General features: G+C 46.0%; 1 protein-coding gene across 1 annotated transcript in view; it reads left to right on the top strand.

The window, feature by feature from the left end:
- The window catches only part of ELP3 (elongator acetyltransferase complex subunit 3), a 210,073-nt gene that overhangs the window by 23,389 nt on the left and 162,666 nt on the right, over positions 1-24,018 (top strand). Inside the window, exons 3-6 of the mRNA XM_040348125.1 lie at positions 5,076-5,214; positions 8,462-8,532; positions 9,829-9,892; positions 13,005-13,073. Of these exons, the coding sequence (XP_040204059.1) occupies positions 5,076-5,214; positions 8,462-8,532; positions 9,829-9,892; positions 13,005-13,073 (343 nt within the window). The remainder of the gene's footprint in view (positions 1-5,075; positions 5,215-8,461; positions 8,533-9,828; positions 9,893-13,004; positions 13,074-24,018) is intronic.

Genomic DNA, 24,018 nt, shown 5'->3' with positions numbered 1-24,018 from the left:
GTTTAGTGTGACCTCATCTGTGTTTCTAACTGTAGGGGGGTGTGGCTGTAGGTGTGACATCATTGATTGTGGTTCCCTATATCAGGAAACACACGATCAATGACGGCGCCACAGTGAAGAACGGGGAAACTGTGTTTACACACAGCTCTCCCCGTTCTTCAGCTCCGGGGAGCGATCGCGGGACTCCAGCGGCGATTGGGTCCCGCGGTCATGGAGCTTCGGACCGGGTCGCAGGCGCGCTCCCCGCGACCCATGGCTGGGCACTTAAAGAGGACGTACCTGTACGTGCTTGTGCCCAGCCGTGCCATTCTGCCGACGTATATGTGCTGGAGGCGGTCCTTAAGTGGTTAAATTATAAATGCGTCTGTCTTCTTCTTTTATTTTTTTGGGATGTATAAGTTGATCCTGCCAGCGAAGTCCACCTCATGCAGTGTCCTGTGATGGGGTGGCAACAAAGCTGCACTGCTCCTGAATTCAGAGCAGGGTTGTTGCCCCCCCCCCCCCCATGTAGGCTGTGCTTGCTTGCACTACATTGGGAGGAAAAGATGTTGCGGGGGGGTGTGGCTATCAGCATTTTCATTGCTGATTGACAAGCATGTAGCTTGTCAATCAGCACCTGGACACGCCTAGCTCCGCTCAATGCTTCCTGGATTGACAGCACTGAAACAGTCCAACTATGAGCTGCAGTGTCTGCTGCCTCTGATTGCTGGACTCAGCATATTTGGAATGAGATTTGGTGATAACCACTACTGTGCTGGTCATTTGTTCTCCTTGCTGGAGGGGAAGATGTACCTTAGGACCTGTAGTGCAAGGATCTCCCTGCTTCTGCTTCAACTGTTCTGTGGATTTACTAGTCTCACCAGATTTGGAGTGAGATTTGTTGAGGCCACTACGATGATGCTCACTGTTCTCCTTGCTGGAGGGGAAGCTGTACCTGAGGACCTGTAGTGCAAGGATCTCACTGCTTCTGCTTCAACTGTTCTGTGAGACTAGCAGATCCACAGAAGATTTGGAGTGAGATTTGGTGATGCCACTACTGTGCTGATCACCGTTCTTGCTGGAGGGGAAGTTGTACCAGAAGATCTGCAGTGCAAGGATCTCCCTCCTTCTGTTTCATAATTTCTTGGGATCTGTGCTTGGGATCTCCACCACTATCATTCCCTCACCAGTCATTAAATCACAAGTCTTAAGGAGGGCAGCTCTGATATGAGGAAGCAAAATCCTGCCTCTATCAAGTTCCACACGCACACAATACAGAACAAGGCATTGTAATTCAGTAACATGGAAAGGATCAGCTGCAGAGAGACCACTGGCAATACAAATGACTACCCCCTTCGTCCCCTGCCTGATTTTTTTTGCTGCACAGCTTCCAGACTTCAGTCCCTCTTTGACCCCATCTGCCGGCCATTAAATGAAATCTTAGGCCCAGATCCACGAAGAACTTACGGCGGCGTATCTATTGATACGCCACGTAAGTTCTACGATGCGCCGGCGTATCTTTGTTTTGTATTCACAAAACAAGATACGCCTGAATGTGGGCTAGATCCGACTGACGTACGTCTTAGTACGCCGTCAGGTCTTAGGTGCATATTTACGCTGGCCGCTAGGTGGCGCTTCCGTCGATTTCCGCGTAGAGTATGCAAATTGGCTAGATACGCCGATTCTCAGAACGTACGTACGCCCGGGGCTTTTTTTTTTTACGTTGTTTGCGTAAGGCTTTTTCCCACGTAACGTTACCCCTGCTCTATGAGGCGTACGCAATGTTAAATATGGACGTCGGGCCAGCGTAGAATTTTCCGTCGTTTGCGTAAAACGTTCGCGAATAGGGCTTTGCGGAAATTACGTTCACGTCGAAAGCATTGACTATTTGCGACGTGATTTCGAGCATGCGCACTGGGATACCCCTACGGACGGCGCATGCGCGTTAAAAAAAAAAAAGTCATTTACGTGGGGTCAAGATGAATTAACATAAAACGCCCACATCTTAGTCATTTGAATTTCGCGCGCCCCACACATTTACACTGCGCCGCCGTAACTTACGGCGCAAATTCTTTGTGGATAAGGAACCTCCGCTCTAAGTTACGGCGGCGTAGTGCATCTGAGATACGCTACGCCGGCCTTATATATGCGCCGAGGTACGTGGATCTGGCCCACAATGTTTCGGGGGAGGTTTTTCTGGGCTTCTTGATCATGTGATTGGCTGCCACAGTGATCACGTGATCAGGAGCCTGGCCTATACACTCTTAATCCTCTTTCTGTGTGCAGTTAAACACAAAACGGCGAAGCAGTTTCAATTCTCAATTGCTTCATCCTGTTTCTTCAAATTTCCGTGTACATTTAGTCCCTATAAATATCTTGGAATCTTTCCAGAGATCCCCGATCTGAATCCATTTAATTTATAGCTGTGTCTACAAGTTATTCTTCTCTCTCAATATCTCAATTTTTAGCCACCCATTCAGATTCACTGAGAGCAGAGAGCGCAAGCGATGACAACTGATGAATCTGAGTGGGGGGAAAAAAAAACGCATCCATGGCATCCCTTTAGATGAGCATGTTTCTCCCTGCTTTGCTACTGGATGGTGCAGACTGATCAGTTGATTGGTAACTGTTCTAGAAGCATGTTTCCAAATATAATCAAGCAACTGATGGGTATACAAGCTTTTTCAATCGTGGCACCCTTTTAAAAGAATGCAAAATCTTGAGGCCCCCAGTCTAAAATGTAAATATTACTTTTCAATGGGAAACCTGAGCCTGGGGCAATGCGCACAACTGCCTTGATGAAATCCTTTCAGGCCAGAGGATCCAACCTTTACGCCAGAGGAGCCCCCGGGCGCCCCTTTCCGTCAGAGGGGTCCCCGGGCGCCCCTTTCCGTCAGAGGGGCACTCCATTACATCAGAGGGCCCCCTTTACGTCAGGGGGCCCCCCTTTACATCAGAGGAGCGCCGAGACCCTTTTACGCCAGAGGAGCGCCGAACCTCCTTTTACGTCATTGGTGGTTATGGTGCTGTTGGCTGGTCAACCTAATCACACCATGGCAACTCATGATGTTGATAAAACTAGGTTGAGGGCCGATCCGCTCTATAGGGTCACTATGCAAGCCGCTTAGGCCCCCGCAAAGCTGCGGAGGGCCCCCCAAATTACTAGAGGCCCCGCCTGGTGAGAAGTCCTTTTCGGCCCCTCACCCCGCTTCTCAACTCGCTGGCTGCATGGGAGAAGAGCTAAGAAGTCAACACCCCCTGCTTCTCACTGTAATGTAAGATGGCATTTCCGAAAGCTGAACCCCCCCCCCCCCCCCCCTCTCCCGCTTCTCAACTTTAATGTGACATGCCATTTTCGGGGCAGCCCCACCACTTCTCAACTTTAATGTGACATGTCATTTTGCTTAGGGCCCCAGGGAGGTTAGGATCAGCACTGACTAGGTTCCATGATCGTGACGCCCCAGTTGAGACACACTGGTCTACACCGTCAATGTCCAGTTCTCTTCTTGTAACATGCATGTCTAAAAGGTGCCCAGGATGTGTTTTTTCACTTTTTCAATCAGCAGAAAGTTGATGTATCACCCCCTCCTGCTGGCAGCTTCAGTAAAGGGCTGGAAATTTGTAAAAAAAAAAATCAAAGCAGGAAAAATGATTATAGCAACGCTAATCCATTGTTCTGAGTTAGTGATTGATGCTCTTTAACCACTTGCTTACTGGGCACATAAACCCCCTTCGTGCCCAGGCGAAATTTCAGCTTCCGGCACTGCGTCGCTTTAACTGACAATTGCGCGGTCGTGCGACGTGGCTCCTAAAAAAAATTTACGTCCTTTTTCCCCACAAATAGAGCTTTATTTTGGTGGTATTTGATCACCTCTGCGGTTTTTATTTTTTTGCGCTATAAACAAAAAAAAAGAGCGACAATTTTAAAAATATATATATATATTTTTTACTTGTTGCTATAATATCCAATTTTTTTTTTTTTTTTAAACTATTTTTTTCTCAGTTAAGGCCGATACGTGTTTTTCTACGTATGTTTGTAAAAAAAAAAAAAAAAAAATCGCAATAAGCGACTGGTTTGCGCAAAAGTTATAGCGCCTACAAAATAGGGGACATAATTGTGATTTTTTTTTTTTTTACTAGTAATGGCGGCGATCTGCGATTTTTATTGGGACTGCAATATTGCGGCGGACATATCGGACACTTTTGACACAAATTTGGGACCATTCACATTTATACAGCGATCAGTCCTATAAAAATGCACTAATTACTAATTACTATTACTAATATAAATGTGACTGGCAGTGAAGGAGTTAACACTAGGGGGTGAGGAAGGGGTTAAATGTATTCCCTGGGTGTTTTAACTGTGTGGGGGGCTGACTGGGGGAGGTGACCGATGCTGTGTCCCTATGTACAAGAGACACAGATCGGTCTCCTCTCCTCTGACAGCACGTGGAGCTCTGTGTTTACACACACAGATCCACGTCCCTGCTGCGTTACCGACGATCTCGTGTACCCGGCGGACATCGCGGCCACCAGGTACATGCATCAGCTCTTCAGCGATGCGCCGGGACAGTGTTTACCCGCTGCGCGCCACCCAGTGGTAATGCTTTTAAAAAGACGTCCACCCGGCACTTGAGAGCCGCGCTGTTGACGTCTTTTGTCAATAGCGCGGGTCTGAAGTGGTTAAGAATACTTCCAAATGACTTTAGTACTTGTTTCAATATTTTGTCAGGGTTCTCCTTTAACTCGGACGCATTAGCCGTGGGAAGTTAGTAAATGACAATTTGTGCGCGTCGGGAGGCATAGCGGCGATTCGTATTAGCCGAGCAGCTGGATCTTTGGAGCCCCGGCTATCAGAAGGCACATGTTCAAAGTGGTGTGCTTTGATGGAGGCCAGCGCCACGCCGGGTAATTGGATTTGTGTGCGCCGAGCGTCTTTTGTGAGTGCTTTCTGTGTTTACCCCCCCAGCTACACACAGCGCGGAGGAGTTCAGCCGCCGCAGTTAATTAAAAAAAAAAAAAAAAAAACCCTCCTCTCTTTAAAAGGCTCTCCTGTATAGCGCGCGGCTCTCAAATATTTGCTGTTCTTTCTGCAGGTTGAAGACCAAAACATCGGCCAAGTATGGACTGTCCGCCCAGCCCCGGCTCGTGGATATCATCGCTGCCGTGCCGCCGCAGTACCGGAAGCTTCTGCTGCCCAAGTTGAAGGCAAAACCCATCCGTACTGCCAGCGGGGTAAGATGCCGATCTCCTCATCCTATAGCGGGGGGGCTCCAAACTTTTCATATACAGTTGTGCTCATAAGTTTACATACCCTCGCAAAATTTATGATTTCTTGGCAATTTTTCAGAGAATATGAATGATAACACAAAAACTTTTCTATCACTCATGGTTAGTGTTTGGCTGAAGCCATTTATTATCAATCAACTGTGTTTACTCATTTTTTAAATCATAATGGCAAAATAAACTACCCAAATAACCCTGATCAAAAGTTTACATACCCTGGTGATTTTGGGCTGATAACATGCACACAAGTGGACACAAAGGGGTTTGAATGGCTATGAAAGGTAACCATCCTCACCTGTGATCTGTTTGCTTGTAATTAGTGTGTGTGTATAAAAGCTCAATGAGTTTCTGGGCTCCTGACAGACCCTTGCATCTTTCATCCAGTGCTGCACTGACGTTTCTGGATTCTGAGTCATGGGGAAAGCAAAATAATTGTCAAAGGATCTGCGGGAAAAGGTAGTTGAACCGTATAAAACAGGAAAGGGATATAAAAAGATATCCAAGGAATTGAGAATGCCAATCAGCAGTGTTCAAACTCTAATGAAGAAGTGGAAAATTAGGCGTTCTGATGAAACCAAACCATGGTCAGGTAGACCAACTAAAATTTCAGCCACAACTGCCAGGAACATTGTTCGGGATGCAAAGAAAAACTCACAAATAACTTCAGGTGAAATACAGGACTCTCTGAAAACATGTGGTTTGGCTGTTTCAAGATGCACAATAAGGAGGCACTTGAAGAAAGATGGGCTGCATGGTCGAGTCGCCAGAAGAAAGCCATTACTACACAAATGTCACAAAGTATCCCACTTACAATACGCCAAACAGCACAGAGACAAGCCTCAAACCTTCTGGCACAAAGCCATTTGGAGTGATGAGACCAAAATTTAGCTTTTTGGCCACAATCATAAACGCTACATTTGGAGAGGAGTCAACAAGGCCTATGATGAAAGGTGCACCATTCCTACTGTGAAACACGGCGGTGGATCGCTGATGTTTTGGGGATGTGTGAGCTACAAAGGCACAGGAAATTTGGTCATAATTGATGGCAAGATGAACACAGTATGTTATCAAAAAATACTAGAGGAACATTCGCATTCATCAGCCAGGAAGCTGCACATTGGACGTACTTGGACATTCCAACATGACAATGATCCAAAACACAAGGCCAAGTCAACCTGTCATTGGCTACAGCAGAATAAAGTGAAGGTTCTGGAGTGGCCATCTTAGTCTCCTGACTATTATTGGGCCCCTCTGGGGAGATCTCAAACGTGCCGTTCATGCAAGACAGCCCAAGAATTTACAGGAACTGGAGGCTTTCTGCCAAGAGGAATGGGCAGCTTTACCATCTGAGAAGATAAAGAGCCTCATCCACAAATACCACAAAACACTTCAAGCTGCCATTGATGTTAAAGGGGGCAATACACGGTATTAAAGCGGGGGTTCACCCTATTAAAAAAAAAAAAAAATTTTTTTTTTATTCTATCATAAAATTCGGCATCGTAGCGCGAGCTACAGTATGCCGGTCTTACATTTTTTATCCCCGTACTCACTGTTTAATCTGACCTAGACGATTCCGTCTGCCCACGGGGAATGGGCGTTCCAATCCAGACGGAAAGTGATTGACGGCCGGCTCTTCTCCGGAAATAGCCGAAATAGGCTTGGCTCTTCACGGCGCCTGCGCATAGCCTGTGCGCAGGCGCCGTGAAGAGCCGAGACCTACTCCGGCTGTCTTCGGGGAGCGTGACGTGCCAGAGTCGGCCGTCAATCACCCTCCCTCTTGCTAGGAACGCCCATTCCCCGCGGCAGACGGAATCGTCTATGTACGATTAAACAGTGAGTACGGGGTTAAAAAATGTAAGACCGGCATACTGTAGCTCGCGCTACGATGCCGAATTTTATGCAGAAATGTTGTTCAGCAGGGTGAACCACCGCTTTAAGAACTGGGGTATGTAAACTTTTGATCAGGGTCATTTGGATAGTTTCTGTTGTGATTATGATATAAAAAGAGTAAACACAGTTGATTGATAATAAATGGCTTCAGCCAAACACTAACCATGAGTGAAAAGTTTTATCATTCATATTCTCTGAAAAATGGGCAAGAAATTATAAATTCTGCCAGGGTATGTAAACTTATGAGCACAACTGTATGGGGGTATGTGTGATATTATATCTATCTATATATATATATATATATATATATATATATATATATATATATATATATATATATATATCTATATAATATAAAAATCTCTATCGCTCATATTTATAATATAGAGAGAGATAATTAATATCTAATATATAAATTTTTCTTAATTGTTCCTATACAGTGGAACCTTGGATTCCGAGCATAATCCGTTCCAGGAGAATGCTTGTAATCCAAAGCACTCGCATATCAAAGCGAGTTTCTCCATAGAAGTCAATGGAAACAAAGATAATTTGTTCCGCATTGACTTCTATGGCATGCAATACCCACATGTGGCCAGAGGTGGGGGGGTGCCAGAGAGCCTCTGGAACAGCTCAGCTGATCTCGGAAAGGCTCAGGAACTGAGTATTTTCAAGTAATTTCCCAACCGTTCCAAGTGCCACCAGGGGCCCGCGCACCTTTTGGGCAAATGCTGTACTGCACACCCCATTAGCTTGAATTCTGCTCGTTTTGCAAGGCAACACTCGCAAATCGAGTCAGGATTTTTTTTTTTTTAAAGTTGCTCGTCTTTCAAAATGCTTGTTAACCGCGTTTCTCGTAGTCAAAGGTTCCACTGTATTGAGAATCCCACTTTTTTTAACGTCATCACCAGGCTTGTAAGAGCTTGGTGCAGGGGCAGCGTCTCTGGATGTAGGCTTACCCCCAGAACTACATCTCCCAAGAGCCCTTTCCTTACAAAGCTTGTGTGAGCTGGCTGCCAAGGAAATCCATGTATGTAGAGAGGGGTGGGGATAGGTGGAGTTTTGTAGTCCTGCAGGCGGGGCTGACGGCACCAGGTGGGGTTTCAGTGCAGAAAAGTCCCCATGTTGTCAGAGAAGCAGGAGGGTCGGTGCTTACCAATTGCGGAGATGTGCTGAATGTGTGGGTGTTTTTATTTTTTATTTTTTTTTCTCTGCATTAAATAGTCAATCCATCAGTGATTGGTGCCGTCTTTTAATTCGTCTTGTGTTTTTTTTTTTTTGTTTGTTTTTTGTTTTTGTTTTTTTGTAGATTGCGGTGGTCGCCGTCATGTGCAAACCCCATCGCTGTCCTCACATCAACTTCACCGGGAATATCTGTGTGTAAGTATAGGATATTACACTGTACCACCAATCCGCCCTTTCCTGGTCAGGGGAGCTCCCTGGGGGGGCGGGCAGTGATTGGTGGACATGATGAAAAGTGGGTGTGACATTAACCACTTAACGCCCGACGCACGACTATTTACGTCCGCAAAATGGCACGGACAGGCAGATGGGCGTATATATACGTCCTTGCTTTCTAGCGGGTCGGGGGTCCGATCGGGACGACGGCGCGGCTATTCGTTTATAGCCGCTCCGTCGCGATCGCTCCCCGGAGCTGAAGAACGGGGAGAGCCGTTTGTAAACACGGCTTCCCCGTGCTTCACTGTGGCGGCGCATCGATCGTGTCATCCCCTTTATAGGGGAGACACAATCGATGACATCAGACCTACAGCCACACCCCCCTACTGTTGTAAACACACACTAGGTGAAGCCTAACACGTTCAGCGCCCCCTGTGGTTAACTCCCAAACTGCAACTGTCATTTTCACAATAAACAATGCAATTTAAATGCATTTTTTGCTGTGAAAATGACAATGGTCCCAAAAATGTGTCAAAATTGTCCGAAGTGTCGGCCATAATGTCGCAGTCACAAAAAAAATCGCTGATCGCCGCCATTAGTGGTAAAAAAAAAACAATTAATAAAAATGCAATAAAACTATCCCCTATTTTGTAAACGCTATAAATTTTGCGCAAACCAATCGATAAACGCTTATTGCGATAATTTTTTTTTTTTTTTTTTTTTTTACCAAAAATAGGTAGAAGAATACGTATCGGCCTAAACTGAGGAAATTTTTTTTTTTTATATATATGTTTTTGGGGGGATATTTATTATAGCAAAAAGTAAAAAATATTGCATTTTTTTTCAAAATTGTCGCTCTATTTTTGTTTATAGCGCAAAAAATAAAAACCGCAGAGGTGATCAAATACCACCAAAAGAAAGCTCTATTTGTGGGGAAAAAAGGACGCCAATTTTGTTTGGGAGCCACGTCGCACGACCGCGCAATTGTCTGTTAAAGCGACGCAGTGCCGAATTGTAAAAACGCCTTTGGGCATTTAGCAGCATATTGGTCCAGGGCTTAAGTGGTTAAAGAAGACATACCTTTTTTATGGGTGTTATTAGGCAGGCTTTGCATGCAGGCCGCCCCCAAGGTAATACCCAGATGGCTTGATGAGCCTCTATGATTGGAAGAACTGAAATCCAATGAATGATGGGGGCAGGACAGTCATGCTGATAGGAGGAGAGATGAACTCGTCAGTTAATGGTGATCAGATGATGATATTTGTTTATGTTCCCTAGGTACTGTCCTGGCGGTCCGGATTCCGATTTTGAATATTCAACCCAGTCTTATACAGGATATGAGGTGAGGACGTGCTCTGTAAAGAGCCGATATGAAAATAGAATTGATTTTTTTTTTATTTGCAGTCTTGAAACTATCCCTTTGTATCCCTCAGTAAGACACTACTGTGATGGACCCCGGTACTCAAAATGAGTCCGTCCGCCGTAAATTCTTCCTCTCTCCGGAACCACACCATTTTAACCACTTAAGGACCCCTTCACGCCGATATACGTCGGCAAAATGGCACGGCTGGGCACATCAACGTATATGTACGTTGCCCTTTAAGCCCGGCCGTGGGGTCGCGGGCGCGCTCCCGCGACACGGTCCGAAGTTCCGTGACCGCGGGACCCGTGGACCCGATCGCCGCTGGAGTCCCGCGATCGGTCCCCGGAGCTGAAGAACGGGGAGAGCCGTGTGTAAACACAGCTTCCCCGTTCTTCACTGTGGCGGCGTCATCGATCGTGTGTTCCCCTTTATAGGGGGACACAATCGATAATGTCACACCTACAGTTGTAAACGCATATTGGGTCGCACATCACCCCAACAGCGCCCCCTTGTGGTTAACTCCCAAACTGCAACTGTCATTTTCACAATAAACAATGCAATTTAAATGCATTTTTTGCTGTGAAAATGACAATGGTCCCAAAAATTTGTCAAAATTGTCCGAAGTGTCCGCCATAATGTCGCAGTCATGAAAAAAATCGCTGATCGGCGCCATTAGTAGTAAAAAAAAGTTAAAAAAAAAAAAAAAATGCAATAAAACTATCCCCTATTTTGTAAACGCTATAAATTTTGCGCAAACCAACCGATAAACGCTTATTGCGATTTTTTTTTTTTTTTTTACCAAAAATAGGTAGAATACGTATCGGCCAAAACCGAGGAAAAATGTATTTTTTTTTATATGTTTTTTGGGGATATTTATTATAGCAAAAAGTAAAAAACATTGCATTTTTTTCAAAATTGTCGCTCTATTTTTGTTTATAGCGCAAAAAATAAAAACCGCAGAGGTGATCAAATACCACCAAAAGAAAGCTCTATTTGTTGGAAGAAAAGGACGCCAATTTTGTTTGGGAGCCACGTCGCACGACCGCGCAATTGTCTGTTAAAGCGACGCAGTGCCGATTCGCAGAACCAGGCCAGGTCCTTTAACTGCATTTTGGTCCGGGTCTTAAGTGGTTAAGGGCCCCTTAGCTTTCCCATTCACAAGTCATAGCTCAGTGTAGGGTAAAACATCCAACAGTTTTATTAGAACCAGTATACAGAAGTCTTATATACAGTTAAAGAGGAGGTAACCAGAACATAAATTAACATGAGCTAATTAACTAATCCCTTACAGCAGCCGATGTGACTCCCTATCTACAATACACATTATCATACATATCAACACAGAACTCCTTCAATTGCATGGTTAATTGGCACAAGCAAGAAGGGATGAGAGAAGCCACACTAGACTCATTTACATTTCAGCAGACAGGTGGCTGGAGTTGACATCAGCATCTCCTTACAGTATGTGTCCCAACATTATGAATCCGTCACGATTTCTAATATGGCATATACAGGGTTCCCAGAGTCTGTGTGTCTTGGGGGGACATGGACCTGAATCCAAAGTAACACCACCTCAAGGGTCCCCAGGCATACAGCTCACAAAGAGCACCGTTCCTCCAAATGCCAGGACACATGATCGGCAGGCAAGAGGCTAGCATCCAGTCCCCTCCAAAAGCCTCTGTCCCGGGTTAGTCTGTCACCACTACCTTTAACTCTTTTGCTGCCACCAACATATTTAGGTTAGAGTCTGGCTGTCACAGCAGTCACACGTTTGGCAGAGTCCTGATCATTACTAGAGACCAAGAGTACCAACCTGGTAGTAAAAGGGTTAAAGCTAGGGTTGTCCCGATACCACTTTTTTAGGACCGAGTACAAGTACCAATACTTTTTTTCATGTACTCGCCGATACCGAATACCGATACTTTTTTTAAAATTTGTCCCCAAATGCAGCCATGTCCCCCCACATATGCAGCCATGTCCCCCCATACATGCAGCCATGTCCCCCCATACATGCAGCCATGTCCCCCCCCACACATGCAGCCATGTCCCCCCCCCACAGATGCAGCCATGTCCCCCCCCACAGATGCAGCCATGTCCCCCCCCCCACAGATGCAGCCATGTCCCCCCCCCACAGATGCAGCCATGTCCCCCCCCACAGATGCAGCCATGTCCCCCCCCCCCCCCACAGATGCAGCCATGCCCCCCCCCCCCCCCACAGATGCAGCCATGTCCCCCCCCCCCCACAGATGCAGCCATGTCCCCCCCCCCCACACATGCAGCCATGTCCCCCCCCCCCCCACACATGCAGCCATGTCCCCCCCCCCCACACATGCAGCCATGTCCCCCTTATAAGCAGCCATCTCCCCCCCCCCCCCCCCATACCTGGATGCTGCCGCGCCGCTTAGTTAATACGGGCGGGGAACATTACAGCTTTCATTTGAATAGCTGTAGTGTTTCCCGCCGCGCTGCGTATAGACACTCCCCCTTGCTCGGGATTGGACAGATCACCCGAGCAAGGGAGAGTGTCTATACGCGGCGCGGCAAGAAACACTACAGCTATTCAAACGAAAGCTGTAATGTTCCCCGCACGTATTAACCAGGCGGCGGGATGCGGCGGCGGTGGGGGGGCTGAGTATTTGGCCAGGCATCGGGGGTATTTGCGGGAGTACAAGTACTCCCACAAATACTCGGTATCGATACTAGTATCGGTATCGGGACACCCCTAGTTAAAGCCCTTACCCTCCCCTATCGTCATTGAAAGGTAAACCTTTGGCACCTTGTTGGGTCAGAAGCTTGCCTGTGCCTTCCTGAATATTCTCAGGGTTGCAACGGGGTGCAAAAAATTCAGGACCCGCAACCTATCCTACTGAATTTGTGCACGGGTAGGTGTCCTACTTTGGCCTTTTCTTCCTTGGGTGCTGAAGGATCCTATCGCAGCACTGCGTATTCCTTTTGGGTAGTGAGGCTGATGAGCCTATAGGAGAGGAGACTTCTAAGTTCCAGTGAAAGACGGCATGAAAACTCAAATTCTTGACTCTTATTTGTTGCCAATCTAGTCAACTGAACTTCTTCTTTTTATTTTTTCGTATAGCCGACATCCATGAGAGCGATCCGCGCTCGCTACGACCCCTTCCTTCAGACGCGGCATCGAGTGGAACAGGTACTGTATGTTTTTTTTTTTTTACTCTAAAGCAGGGGTGGCAAACTCAAATTCATCGGGGGCCGCATCAGCAGTTTGATTGCCCTCAAAGGGCCGGTTGTATCTGCACTCCAGTTTTCTTGCGCTGCGTAGGGAGCGCAGGGTTCAGGAGTGCGCTGCATAGGGAGCGCAGGGTTCAGGAGTGCGCTGCCTCCTCCTCTCTGGTGTCACTGGTGTCCCCCCCTCCTTTCTGGTGTCACTGGTGTCCCCCCCCTCCTCTCTGGTGTCCCCCCCCCCTTCTCTGGTGTCACTGGTGTCCCCCCCCCCCTTCTCTGGTGTCACTGGTGTCCCCCCCTCCTCTCTGGTGTCACTGGTGTCCCCCCCTCCTCTCTGGTGTCACTGGTGTCCCCCCCTCCTCTCTGGTGTCACTGGTGTCCCCCCCTCCTCTCTGGTGTCACTGGGGTCCCCCCCCCTTCTCTGGTGTCACTGGGGTCCCCCCCCCCTTCTCTGGTGTCACTGGGGTCCCCCCCCCCTTCTCTGGTGTCACTGGGGTCCCCCCCCTTCTCTGGTGTCACCCTCCTCTCCTCTCTGGTGACACCAGAGAGGAGGGGGACCCCAGTGACACCAGAGAGGAGGGGGACCCCAGTGACACCAGAGAGGAGCCCCAGTGACACTGGTCCCCCTCCTCTCCGGTGTCACAGGTGTCCCCCTCCTCCGCTCAGTACAATATGCCATGAACAACAGCCATGCTCCCCGGGTGATGGTGTCTCTCCTACCTGCAGGTGCAGATCTCTCAGTTCTCCTCATGTCTGCGGTTGTGGTCCTGGGTATGTAATCGGTGAGCTGAGGCGGTGCAGAGTGTCACGCCGTGCACTGGTTACTAGGCAAGCAGACTCGGGTGTACCAAGATGGCCGTCGCTCCGGAGCTAGGCCAAAGCCGGGGACTGTCCTATGGCCAAGGCTCCGGAGCGGATCGCATGGTGTCACGGATCGGTAACAATCCGTTGCATCCGCCGCGCGGGCCACATGGCAAGGCCTGGCGGGCTGGATTCGGCCTGCGGGCCTTGTGTTTGCCACCCCTGCTCTAAGGAGCACGTGGCTGTGTTTTCCACTTGACATTAGTTGTCTGAATGTTTTGGCATGCTGGAAGGTGTAGTGTCAAGACTTATAATGCATTGCATAGCTGTAATGTTTGGGGCTCGTCCGGGATTTGGCCCGTCGTCAAGCAACCGCCTGGGGAGGTTTTCTACAAGGATTTGAAGGAGCAGCGTGTTGTGGTATAATTAGGAGCAGTACGTAATGTTACCAAGACCATATGGAGCCACTGACAGCTTCTCATGCAGCCTGGAGCTTGCCTTTTTAAAGGATAGTTGTAGTTTTTGTATTGGAATTGCCTACATGACTTAATAAACCAGTAAACACCATGTCCCTTGTTTATCCAGAACCATTGGTTAGAGCAGGGGTCTCCAAAATTTTCAAACAAAGGGCCAGTTTATTGACCTTCAGACTTTTGGAGGGCTGGATTGTGGCCAGCAGGGGCAGAAAATGTTCCAGGCCCAGCATAAGTGAGAATAAATATGGCTTCAGGGTTGGTGGTCAGTAGGAGGAGTAGTAGCAGTGCCCCTATCAGTAGGAGGAATAGTATCCCATCATTGGTATCAGTGGAAGAAATAGTGCTCCCTTGTTGGTGTCAGTGGGAGGAATAGTGCTCCAAGAGCCAGATAAAGGCTAGCAAAGGGCCACATCTGGCCCTTGGGCCGCAGTTTGGAGACCCCTGGGTTAGAGTTTACCTCCTGGGCTCCGAAATACCTGGAGTCAGGGACTTGTTGCTTGGAACCACCATAGATCTAGACCAGTGTTTTCCAATCCAGGTGCTGTCTGCCCCCCCCCCCCCCCCCCCCCAAGGCTGCCGTGAGCATAGGACCCATTTTTGCTCTGGATCAGCTTCACGAGTGCCACGTTGCCTCCAGCACAATAACAACCAATGAGGCCCTAGGGCCAGGTTGCACATCTGGAACGCAGTGCTTGTCCCCTGAACGTTCACCTCCTACCCACTGCTATGCTGCTGGAGCCAAAAGATAAGGCTCTGAATGTGATTGGGGGTGGGGGGGTCAGGACTCATGTATAGGAGGCATATGATGGGATGAGGGTCCCTGATGTATAGAGGAGACTTTGATGTGGTGGGGGGGGGGGCTTTAATGTGAAGTAGAGCCTCTGATGTGATAGAGGAACCACCCACCCTCTGCTGAGCTGCAGGAGCTGAAATGTAGAGATGTGATGGAGGGACTTGTGTAGGGGAAACTCTGTTTGGGAGGGCATTAATGTGATTGGGGCCTCTGATGTGAACAGAGGACCTCTGACATGATTGGGGGGGAGGGGGTGATATATAGGAGGACTTTGATGTGAGGGGGGCTCTGACTAAGCACTAATTGTGTGCGAAACGCGTCGGCTGTCCCCTTATGTGACTGTATTTTTGGATTTGCATGTCCAGTTTTTATTAATAAAGACTACTTCTTCAAGTTCCTTTTTGGAGTGCGGCTGTCCATCCATTTCCACTTTTCCATGTTACATAGTTACATAGTTGCATAGTTAGTCAGGTTGAAAAAAGACACAAGTCCATCCAGTTCAACCACAAAAAATAAAAAAACAAAAATTAAAAAACACAATACAATCCCATACACCCAACTCCATTCCCACAGTTGATCCAGAGGAAGGCAAAAAACCCCAGCAGAGCATGATCCAATTTGCTACAGCAGGGGAAAAAATTCCTTCCTGATCCCCCGAGAGGCAATCGGATTTACCCTGGATCAACTTTACCTACAAATCTTAATACTCAAGTTATATTCTGTACATTTAGGAAAGAATCCAGGCCTTTCTTAAAGCAATCTACTGAGCTGGCCAGAACCACCTCTGGAGGGAGTCTGTTCCACATTTTCACAGCTCTTACTGTGAAAAAACCTTTCCGTATTTGGAGGTGAAATCTCTTTTCCTCTAGACGTAAAGAGTGCCCCCTTGTCCTCGCTGTTGACCGTAAAGTGAATAACTCAACACCAAGTTCACTGTATGGACCTCTTATATATTTGTACATGTTGATCATATCCCCCCTTATTCTCCTCTTCTCAAGAGTGAATAAATTCAGTTCCTCTAATCTTTCCTCATAGCTGAGCTCCTCCATGCCTCTTATCAGTTTGGTTGCCCTTCTCTGCACTTTCTCCAGTTCTCCGATGTCCTTTTTGAGAACTGGTGCCCAAAACTGAACTGCATATTCCAGATGAGGTCTTACTAATGATTTGTACAGGGGCAAAATTATATCTCTCTCTCTGGAGTCCATACCTCTCTTCATACAAGAAAGGACTTTGCTCGCTTTGGAAACCGCAGCTTGGCATTGCATGCCATTATTGAGCTTATGATCAACTAAAACCCCCAGATCCTTCTCCACTACAGATCCCCCCAGTTGTACTCCCCCTAGTATGTATGATGCATGCATATTCTTAGCCCCCAAGTGCATAACTTTACATTTATCAACATTAAACCTCCTCTGCCACTTAGTCGCCCAATTAGACAGAGCATTGAGGTCGGCTTGTAAATTGGAGACATCCTGTAAGGACGTTATTCCACTGCATAGCTTGGTGTCATCTGCAAAGACAGAAATGTTACCTTTTGATCTCAGACCCAATATCATTTATAAATATATTGAAAAGTAAGGGTCCCAGCACTGAACCTTGGGGTACACCACTGATAACCTTGGACCATTCAGAGTAAGAATCATTAACCACGACTCTCTGAATTCTGTCTTTCAGCCAGTTTTCTATCCATTTACAAACTGATATATCCAATCCTGTAGACCTTACCTTACACATGAGCCGTGTGTGCGGAACTGTATCGAACGCTTTTGCAAAATCCAAATATATCACGTCCACAGCCACGCCTCTGTCCAAGTATACCACGTCCACAGCCACGCCTCTGTCCAAATATATCACGTCCACAGCCACGCCTCTGTCCAGGGTTTTACTTACCTCTTCATAAAAGGAAATCAGGTTTGTCTGACAACTTCTGTCTTTCATGAATCCATGTTGTCTGCTGCTTAAATAGTTTTTTTCCTGCAAGAACTCATCCATGTGGTCTTTTATTAAACGTTCCAGTATCTTCCCAACTATAGAAGTTAGACTAACAGGTCTATAGTTACTTGGTAAAGACTTTGTTCCCTTTTTAAATATGGGCACCACATTGGCCCTGCGCCAATCCAGTGGTACTATTCCTGTCTTTAATGAGTCCCTAAATATTAGATACAGTGGCTTTGAAATGACAGAGCTCAACTCACCTAGGATCCGTGGATGCCATCAGGTCCAGGTGCTTTATCCACCTTTATTCTGTCTAAATATTTCTGGACCATATCACTTTTAAGCCATTGTGGATTTGAGGCTGTGTCACCCCCACCCCCATTTTGGACATGAGCTCCCCCATGCTCCATTGTATACACAGAGCTGAAGAAAACATTTAGTAAATTTGCCTTCTCTTTGTCCCCAGTCACCCACTCTAGATTATTTTGTAAGGGGCCTACATGCTCAGACTTCACCTTTTTACTATTAATATATTTAAAGAATTTTTTGGGGTTTGTCCTACTATCTTTTGCAATCTGTCGTTCGTTTTGAATTTTTGCATCCTTGATTTCCTTTTTACATATCCTGTTATATTCTTTGTAACATTTAAACAACACTAGTGTTCCTTCATTTTTATATTTTTTAAAAGCTACTTTCTTTTTGTTTATAGCTTTTTTAACTTTGACCGTGAGCCACATAGGTTTTATTTTTAGCCTTTTTTAACTTATTACCCATGGGAACATACTTTGCAGTGAGGTTCCACACAGTCTTTTTGAAGAATTCCCATTTCTGTTCTGTGTTCATCTGTGCCAATAGTCCCTCCCAGTCCAAGTCCTGGAGAGCGGCCCTCATCCTTGGAAAATTTGCTCTCTTAAAATTTAGTGTTTTAATATTTCCTGTATGTATTTCTTGCTTATAGTTAATATTAAATGAAATCATGTTATGATCACTGCTACCTAGGTGTTCCTTTATCTGAACATTAGTAATAAGCTCTGCATGGTTTGAGATTATCAGGTCCAACAGGGCATCATTCCTAGTTGGGGCCTCAATAAACTGCACCATAAAATTGTCCTGCAATAGGTTTTTAAATTTTTGTCCTTTAACTGTCCCAGAAGTGCCATTAATCCAGTCAATTTCTGGGTAGTTAAAATCCCCCATTATTATCACCGTCCCAGACCTTGCAGCCCTTTCCATCTGTGCAAGGAGCTGAGTCTCCACCTCCTCATTAACATTGGGTGGTTTATAACAAACTCCAATGATTAATTTTGAACTACGCACATCTGTATGCAGTTCCACCCATAATGCTTCAGCCTCATCACACTCTCCATCAACCAGGTTCTCTTTCACGCTTGCATGTGATGATGTCTGATGTGAAGGGAGGCTTCTGATGTAAAGGAGGGCTATGATGTGTTGAGGAGGGGGGTGGAGACCTCTGATGATATGGGGAACTCTGATGTGATGAGTGGGAGAACTTGTGTGGGGGGCCTCTAATGTACTGGGGGAACTCTGATGTGAGGGGGGTGCCTCTGGTTTGTAGGGGGATCTCTGATGTGATGGGAGACCTCTGCAGATAATATTGCTGTCAAATTAGGTGTGAAAAGCTTCTGCCACCTCCTTATTTATACGGTGGCCTGTGCGGTGTGTTGCGCCAACATGTGATTTTGGCCATATAATGAAGTGAGCATTCTGTGATCCTACAGATACTTGGAGCAGGGCTCGACAAATCCCGGGCGCCAGGTCGCCATGGCGACTAGAAATAGGGTCCTGGCGACTTGGCTTGGAAGCTTGGAGCTGGCGCCATCTGGTGGCGAGCCGTTGGTATTACAAGTTATTACCACCAGATGTGTGATCTGGCGCCATCTGGTGGTGGCCGTTGGTATTACAAGTTAAAGGAGTTGTAAAGGTAAAAGTTTTTTTACCTTAATGCATCCTATGCATTAAGGTAAAAAAACATCTGACAGCACCGCCCCCCCCCCCCCGAGCCCCCGTTTTACTTACCTCACCGTTCGAAAGTCCCGGGCGCGTACTTGTCATCCTGCTCGGTTCCCAGCCTGGCCGTTTATTGGCTAGGCTGGGCGGATTGATAGCAGCGCAGCCATTGGCTGGCGCTGCTGTCAATCACAGCGGATGACGCGGGGGGGGCGGGGCCGAGTGATACAGTCGGCGGCTATGGCCGCTGCTGTATCACGGGAGCGCGCTCGCAAAAGCTTTCCACCATGCGAGGGAGCTTGCATGAACGTGGAAAGCTTTTGCGAGGAGGAGCCGAGACAGCCGCCGAGGGACCCCAGAAGACACGGATCCGGGTCACTCTGTGCAAAACGATCTGCACAGTGGAGGTAAGTATAACATGTATGTTATTTAAAAAAAAAAAAAAAATTGTATCTTTAGTGTTCCTTTAAGCATTACAAGTTAAACAGCAATTCTAATGTAATTTTTAACTATTTTCACTGCCATCTTCTTCCCTCTAATTAGAACCCCCAAACATTATATATATTTTTTATCCTAACACCTTAGAGAATAAAATAGCGATCGTTGCAATACTTTCTGTCACGCCGTATTTGCGCAGCGGTCTTACAAGCACACTTTTTTGGGAAAAAATTACACTTTTTTTAATTTAAAAAATAAGACAACAGTAAAGTTATCCCCATTTTTTTTTTTTTTATATTATGAAAGATAATGTTACGCCGAGTAAATTCATACCTAACATGTCACGCTTCAAAATTGCGTCCGCTCATGGAATGCCGACAAACTTTTACCCTTTTAAAATCTTCATAGGCGACGTTTAAAAAAATCTACAGGTTGCATGTTTTGAGTTACAGAGGAGGTCTAGGGCTAGAATTATTGCTCTCGCTCTACCAATCGCAGTGATACCTCACATGTTCTCCAGCTATATTGTCATCCGTTCAAATGTGTGCATATAGAAAATGCTGCATTATGGCCACTAGATGGAGCTGAGGAGTATAGAAAATAAGTAAATAGTGGGTCAGAATCTAATAGATATATTATTATCTGTAGCTCGGGTGTGTGGCAAATACTGCATTATGGCCACTTGGTGGCGTTGAGGAGCATCAGAAATAAGTAAACAGAGTGCAAAATTGAATTTTCTCTAACTATATTCTCTTTTTTTTTTTAAATATTCATTCTTTATTTATCTTTTTTCTTTTTCACATTGTCATTTAGCATTTCATTCAATAAAATCAGGAACAAACATTATTCCACATATATTTATGTATCATCATCTTTTTACCAAGTACAGAAAATCTGAAGAGTGAAATCCTCTTAACTAACTTTCTAATATAAAGGAAAAAAGAGAAAAAAAAAGGAGAAAAAAAAAAAAACTCACAAAAAGAGGAAGGTGGAAAAAAGGTTCTTTTCTGCCATTAGGCCTGTGGCCTTACTCCCTTGGTCCACTATCTCCCCTCCCCGATGAGGTTTCAGGATTACCCTTAGTTTTCCTGGGTTAACTCACATATACTTTTGTCTTACGATGTTATTTAAAATTATACTCCGCCCATCTATGGTTCTTACCCTCTAGAGAGGAATATCCCCTCTTCCCAACCATGGTTTCCACATCTCCTCAAACTCCTTAAGATTGCCTCTTTTTATATAGACTGCCCTTTCTTTACAAATCGTCTCATTTACTATCCTGATCCAGTCTCTTATTGCCGGGGGTGTTGCCGCCTGCCATCTTGTAGCTATTAATTTCCTGGCTTGAAACAGGCATCTCAATATTACAACTGTTGTAGTCTTCTTCTCCTCCCGTTCCTTCCTATATCCCAATACACACAGTGTGGCCTCCACCTCCAAGGGTGTTCCGAATGTGTCGTTTAGATAGTTTATCACTCCCTCCCAGTATCGGAACAGCCTTGGGCAATGCCACATCATGTGTATTAGGTCTCCAGTCCCTTGGCATCTAGGGCATTTATCATCTATTCTTCTTCCATATTTAAACAAACGTTTAGGCGTATAGTAGGCTCGATTTATCAGCATCAGATGGGAGACCCTCTGTGGAGGTGAGACCGAAACTTTCGGTCCCATCTCCAAGACCCTCTTCCACTGATCCTGTGTTATTTCCCCGATGTCCTCCTCCCATTTCTCTCTTATTTTTGGGAGACTAGTACCTATATTAACCTTTTTACATATCTGTCCGTATATCTCCGAAATGAGTCCCTTAGTTGATCCTGCATTAGCCAAAACCTGGAAGAGGGGCGTTTCACTCCATTCTGGAGTTTGTGACCCAAATTGGGCCCCAAGGGCATGTCCTACCTGCATGTAGGTAAAAAATGAGTGTTGCGGTATACCAAATTCCTCTCTCAGGTCCAGGAACTTCCTATACCTATCCTCCTTGTACAGTTGCCTCAACCTTTTAATACCCTTTGTTTCCCATGTCCTAACTTTCCCTATCTGGAGGATTTCCTTCAGTTTAATATTATTCCACAATGGAGAGTATTCAGTAAACCCGGTGTATCCCATCAGCTTTTTAACTGTTTTCCATATTTTAGTTATCATTTTTACTGTTGGGTTCCTGTGACTGAAGGAATCTGCCTCTAGCGCTTCAATGATGGTATCATGGGGAACCCCGTTTAGTAGTATCTTCCCATTAGGGGTACCTCCTCCCGGAACATTGCATCCTCCTATTTGTTGCAGTTGTGCTGATAGATAGTAAATCTCGGGTTGGGGGACTGCAAGTCCTCCTTCCCCCACCGGGAGCTGCAATGTACGGAGACGGATCCTCGCTTGCCCCCCTTTCCATATAAGCTCTCTGAAGAGAGTTTCAATTTTATTGAACCACTTTTTGCAGATCCATATTGGAGAATTGTGCAGTATATATAGCAGTTGTGGTTGCCAAATCATTTTTATTAAACTGCATCTGCCGGCGACTGACAACGGAAGCCGTTTCCAAATATGGATTTTTTGTTTAAATTTAGCCAATAGCGGGGTTAGGTTTTTATGGATGTATTGATTCGGGTCTTTCGTCACCAATACCCCCAGATATCTCATTGTGTCTACCACCGTTAATTGTGGCATTTCCAATATCGCCGTTTCTCCAAGTGGATCTATCGGGAGCAGCTCGGATTTCCCCCAGTTTATTTCTAATCCTGTAAAGCTCCCAAATTCTTCTACCAGACTCATTGCCTTTACCAATGATTGTTCCGTATCCCCCAGGAAGAGGAGAATGTCATCGGCATATAGCGCGATTCTTTCCTCTCCCATCTTCCTCTGGAATCCGGTTATCTCAGTACTTGACCTTATGGCTATTGCCAACGGTTCCATCGCTAGGGCGAAGAGCAGGGGTGACAAGGGGCACCCCTGTCTCGTCCCCCTCTCAAGAGTAATCTTTTCCGAAAATTCGTTGTTAATTTTTAGTTTGGCACTAGGATTATCATAAAGCATTCTTATCAGCCTAATGAATGTCGGGCCGAATCCGAATTTACCCAAAACCTTCCAAATATACCCCCATTCTACGCTGTCGAAGGCTTTAGTCACATCTAGTGACAATACAGCTCTTGTTCCCTCATTCTGTGACGGGGTCTGTAAATTTAGAAATGTTCTTCTGATATTCATGCTGGTAGATCTATTAGCTATGAATCCTGTCTGGTCTGGATGAATTAACTTTGAGATTAGCCTATTAAGCCTTGTTGCCAAGACCTTAGCTATAATCTTGGCATCAGAGCATAAGAGGGATATAGGCCTGTATGCCGCAGGGTCTTGAGGGTCCTTCCCTTCTTTCGGTATAACTATAATAGTTGCTTCCAGCATTGAAGCAGGGAGTTTACCTTCTATGGCGGCTCCATTTAGTACTTTTATGAGCTCTGGTAGTAATATTTCTCCATAATATTTGTATATTTCTGTCGGGAGTCCATCTGGGCCTGGCGACTTTTGATTTGCCATATCTGCTACTGCCTGCTGAATTTCCCCGAGTAATATTGGGATTTCTAATTCCTCCCTTTCCAGTTGTGTTATAGACGGGATCTCTAGCCTCTCCAAGAAGTCTACCATTTCTTTTTCCATCCCCACCTTCTGTGTAGTATAAAGTTTTTGGTAATATGTCTGGAAGGTCTGTACTATCTCTGAGGTATCTGATGTTATTGCCCCTCCTATTACTCTAATAGACTGAACATTGGAGGGGGAAGAGTTAGACTTCACCACTTGCGCCAGCATCCTTCCAACGCTTTCACCCTCTGCAAAAGAAGACTGTCGCAGAAAGAGTCGTCTAGTCTCAACCTCCCTTATGGTTACCAGCTTATATGCTTGTTGTTTCTCCAGCCATATTTTCTGCTTCTCCGATGTTGGATCCTCTACATAGTTTTTTTCTGCCTCCATTGCCTCTCTACGGGATTTTTCCTCCCCTTCCCTGTTTTTTTTATTAAATTTTGCCACCTGCTGGATCAGGATACCTCTAAGGTATGCCTTGAGAGCATCCCATACTATCCCGGTACTTGTGGTACCTTCATTAAAGTCTACAAATTCCCTTAATTTAGGCACAATCTCCTCCGACTCCTTTATTAACTCAAACCAATAAGAATTGATTTTCCACTCTCTCTGGGTTTTTTGTCCACCTAAATTTAAAGTTAAAATCATTGGGGAGTGGTCAGACACACCTCGTGGCAGGTATATTATCTTTCCCATAATCTGTAGCGCTTTATGATTCCCAAGGGCCATATCTATCCTGGAGAGTGTGGAATGCGTGCTTGAATAACAGGAATATTGCTGGGCGCCCGGGTTCCTCACTCTCCACATATCTAGTAGACCAACTTCTTCCATAAATTGGCTCAAACGGGTCCTCTCTCTAGGAGCTGGGTCTAATGGTGCGGGAAACCTATCAGCCTTTTGATCCAAAACCTCGTTAAAATCTCCAACTATCA

Source organism: Rana temporaria, chromosome 4 (assembly GCF_905171775.1).
Source record: "Rana temporaria chromosome 4, aRanTem1.1, whole genome shotgun sequence".
Classification (NCBI taxonomy): domain Eukaryota; kingdom Metazoa; phylum Chordata; class Amphibia; order Anura; family Ranidae; genus Rana; species Rana temporaria.
This window is presented reverse-complemented; position numbering and strand designations above follow the sequence as displayed.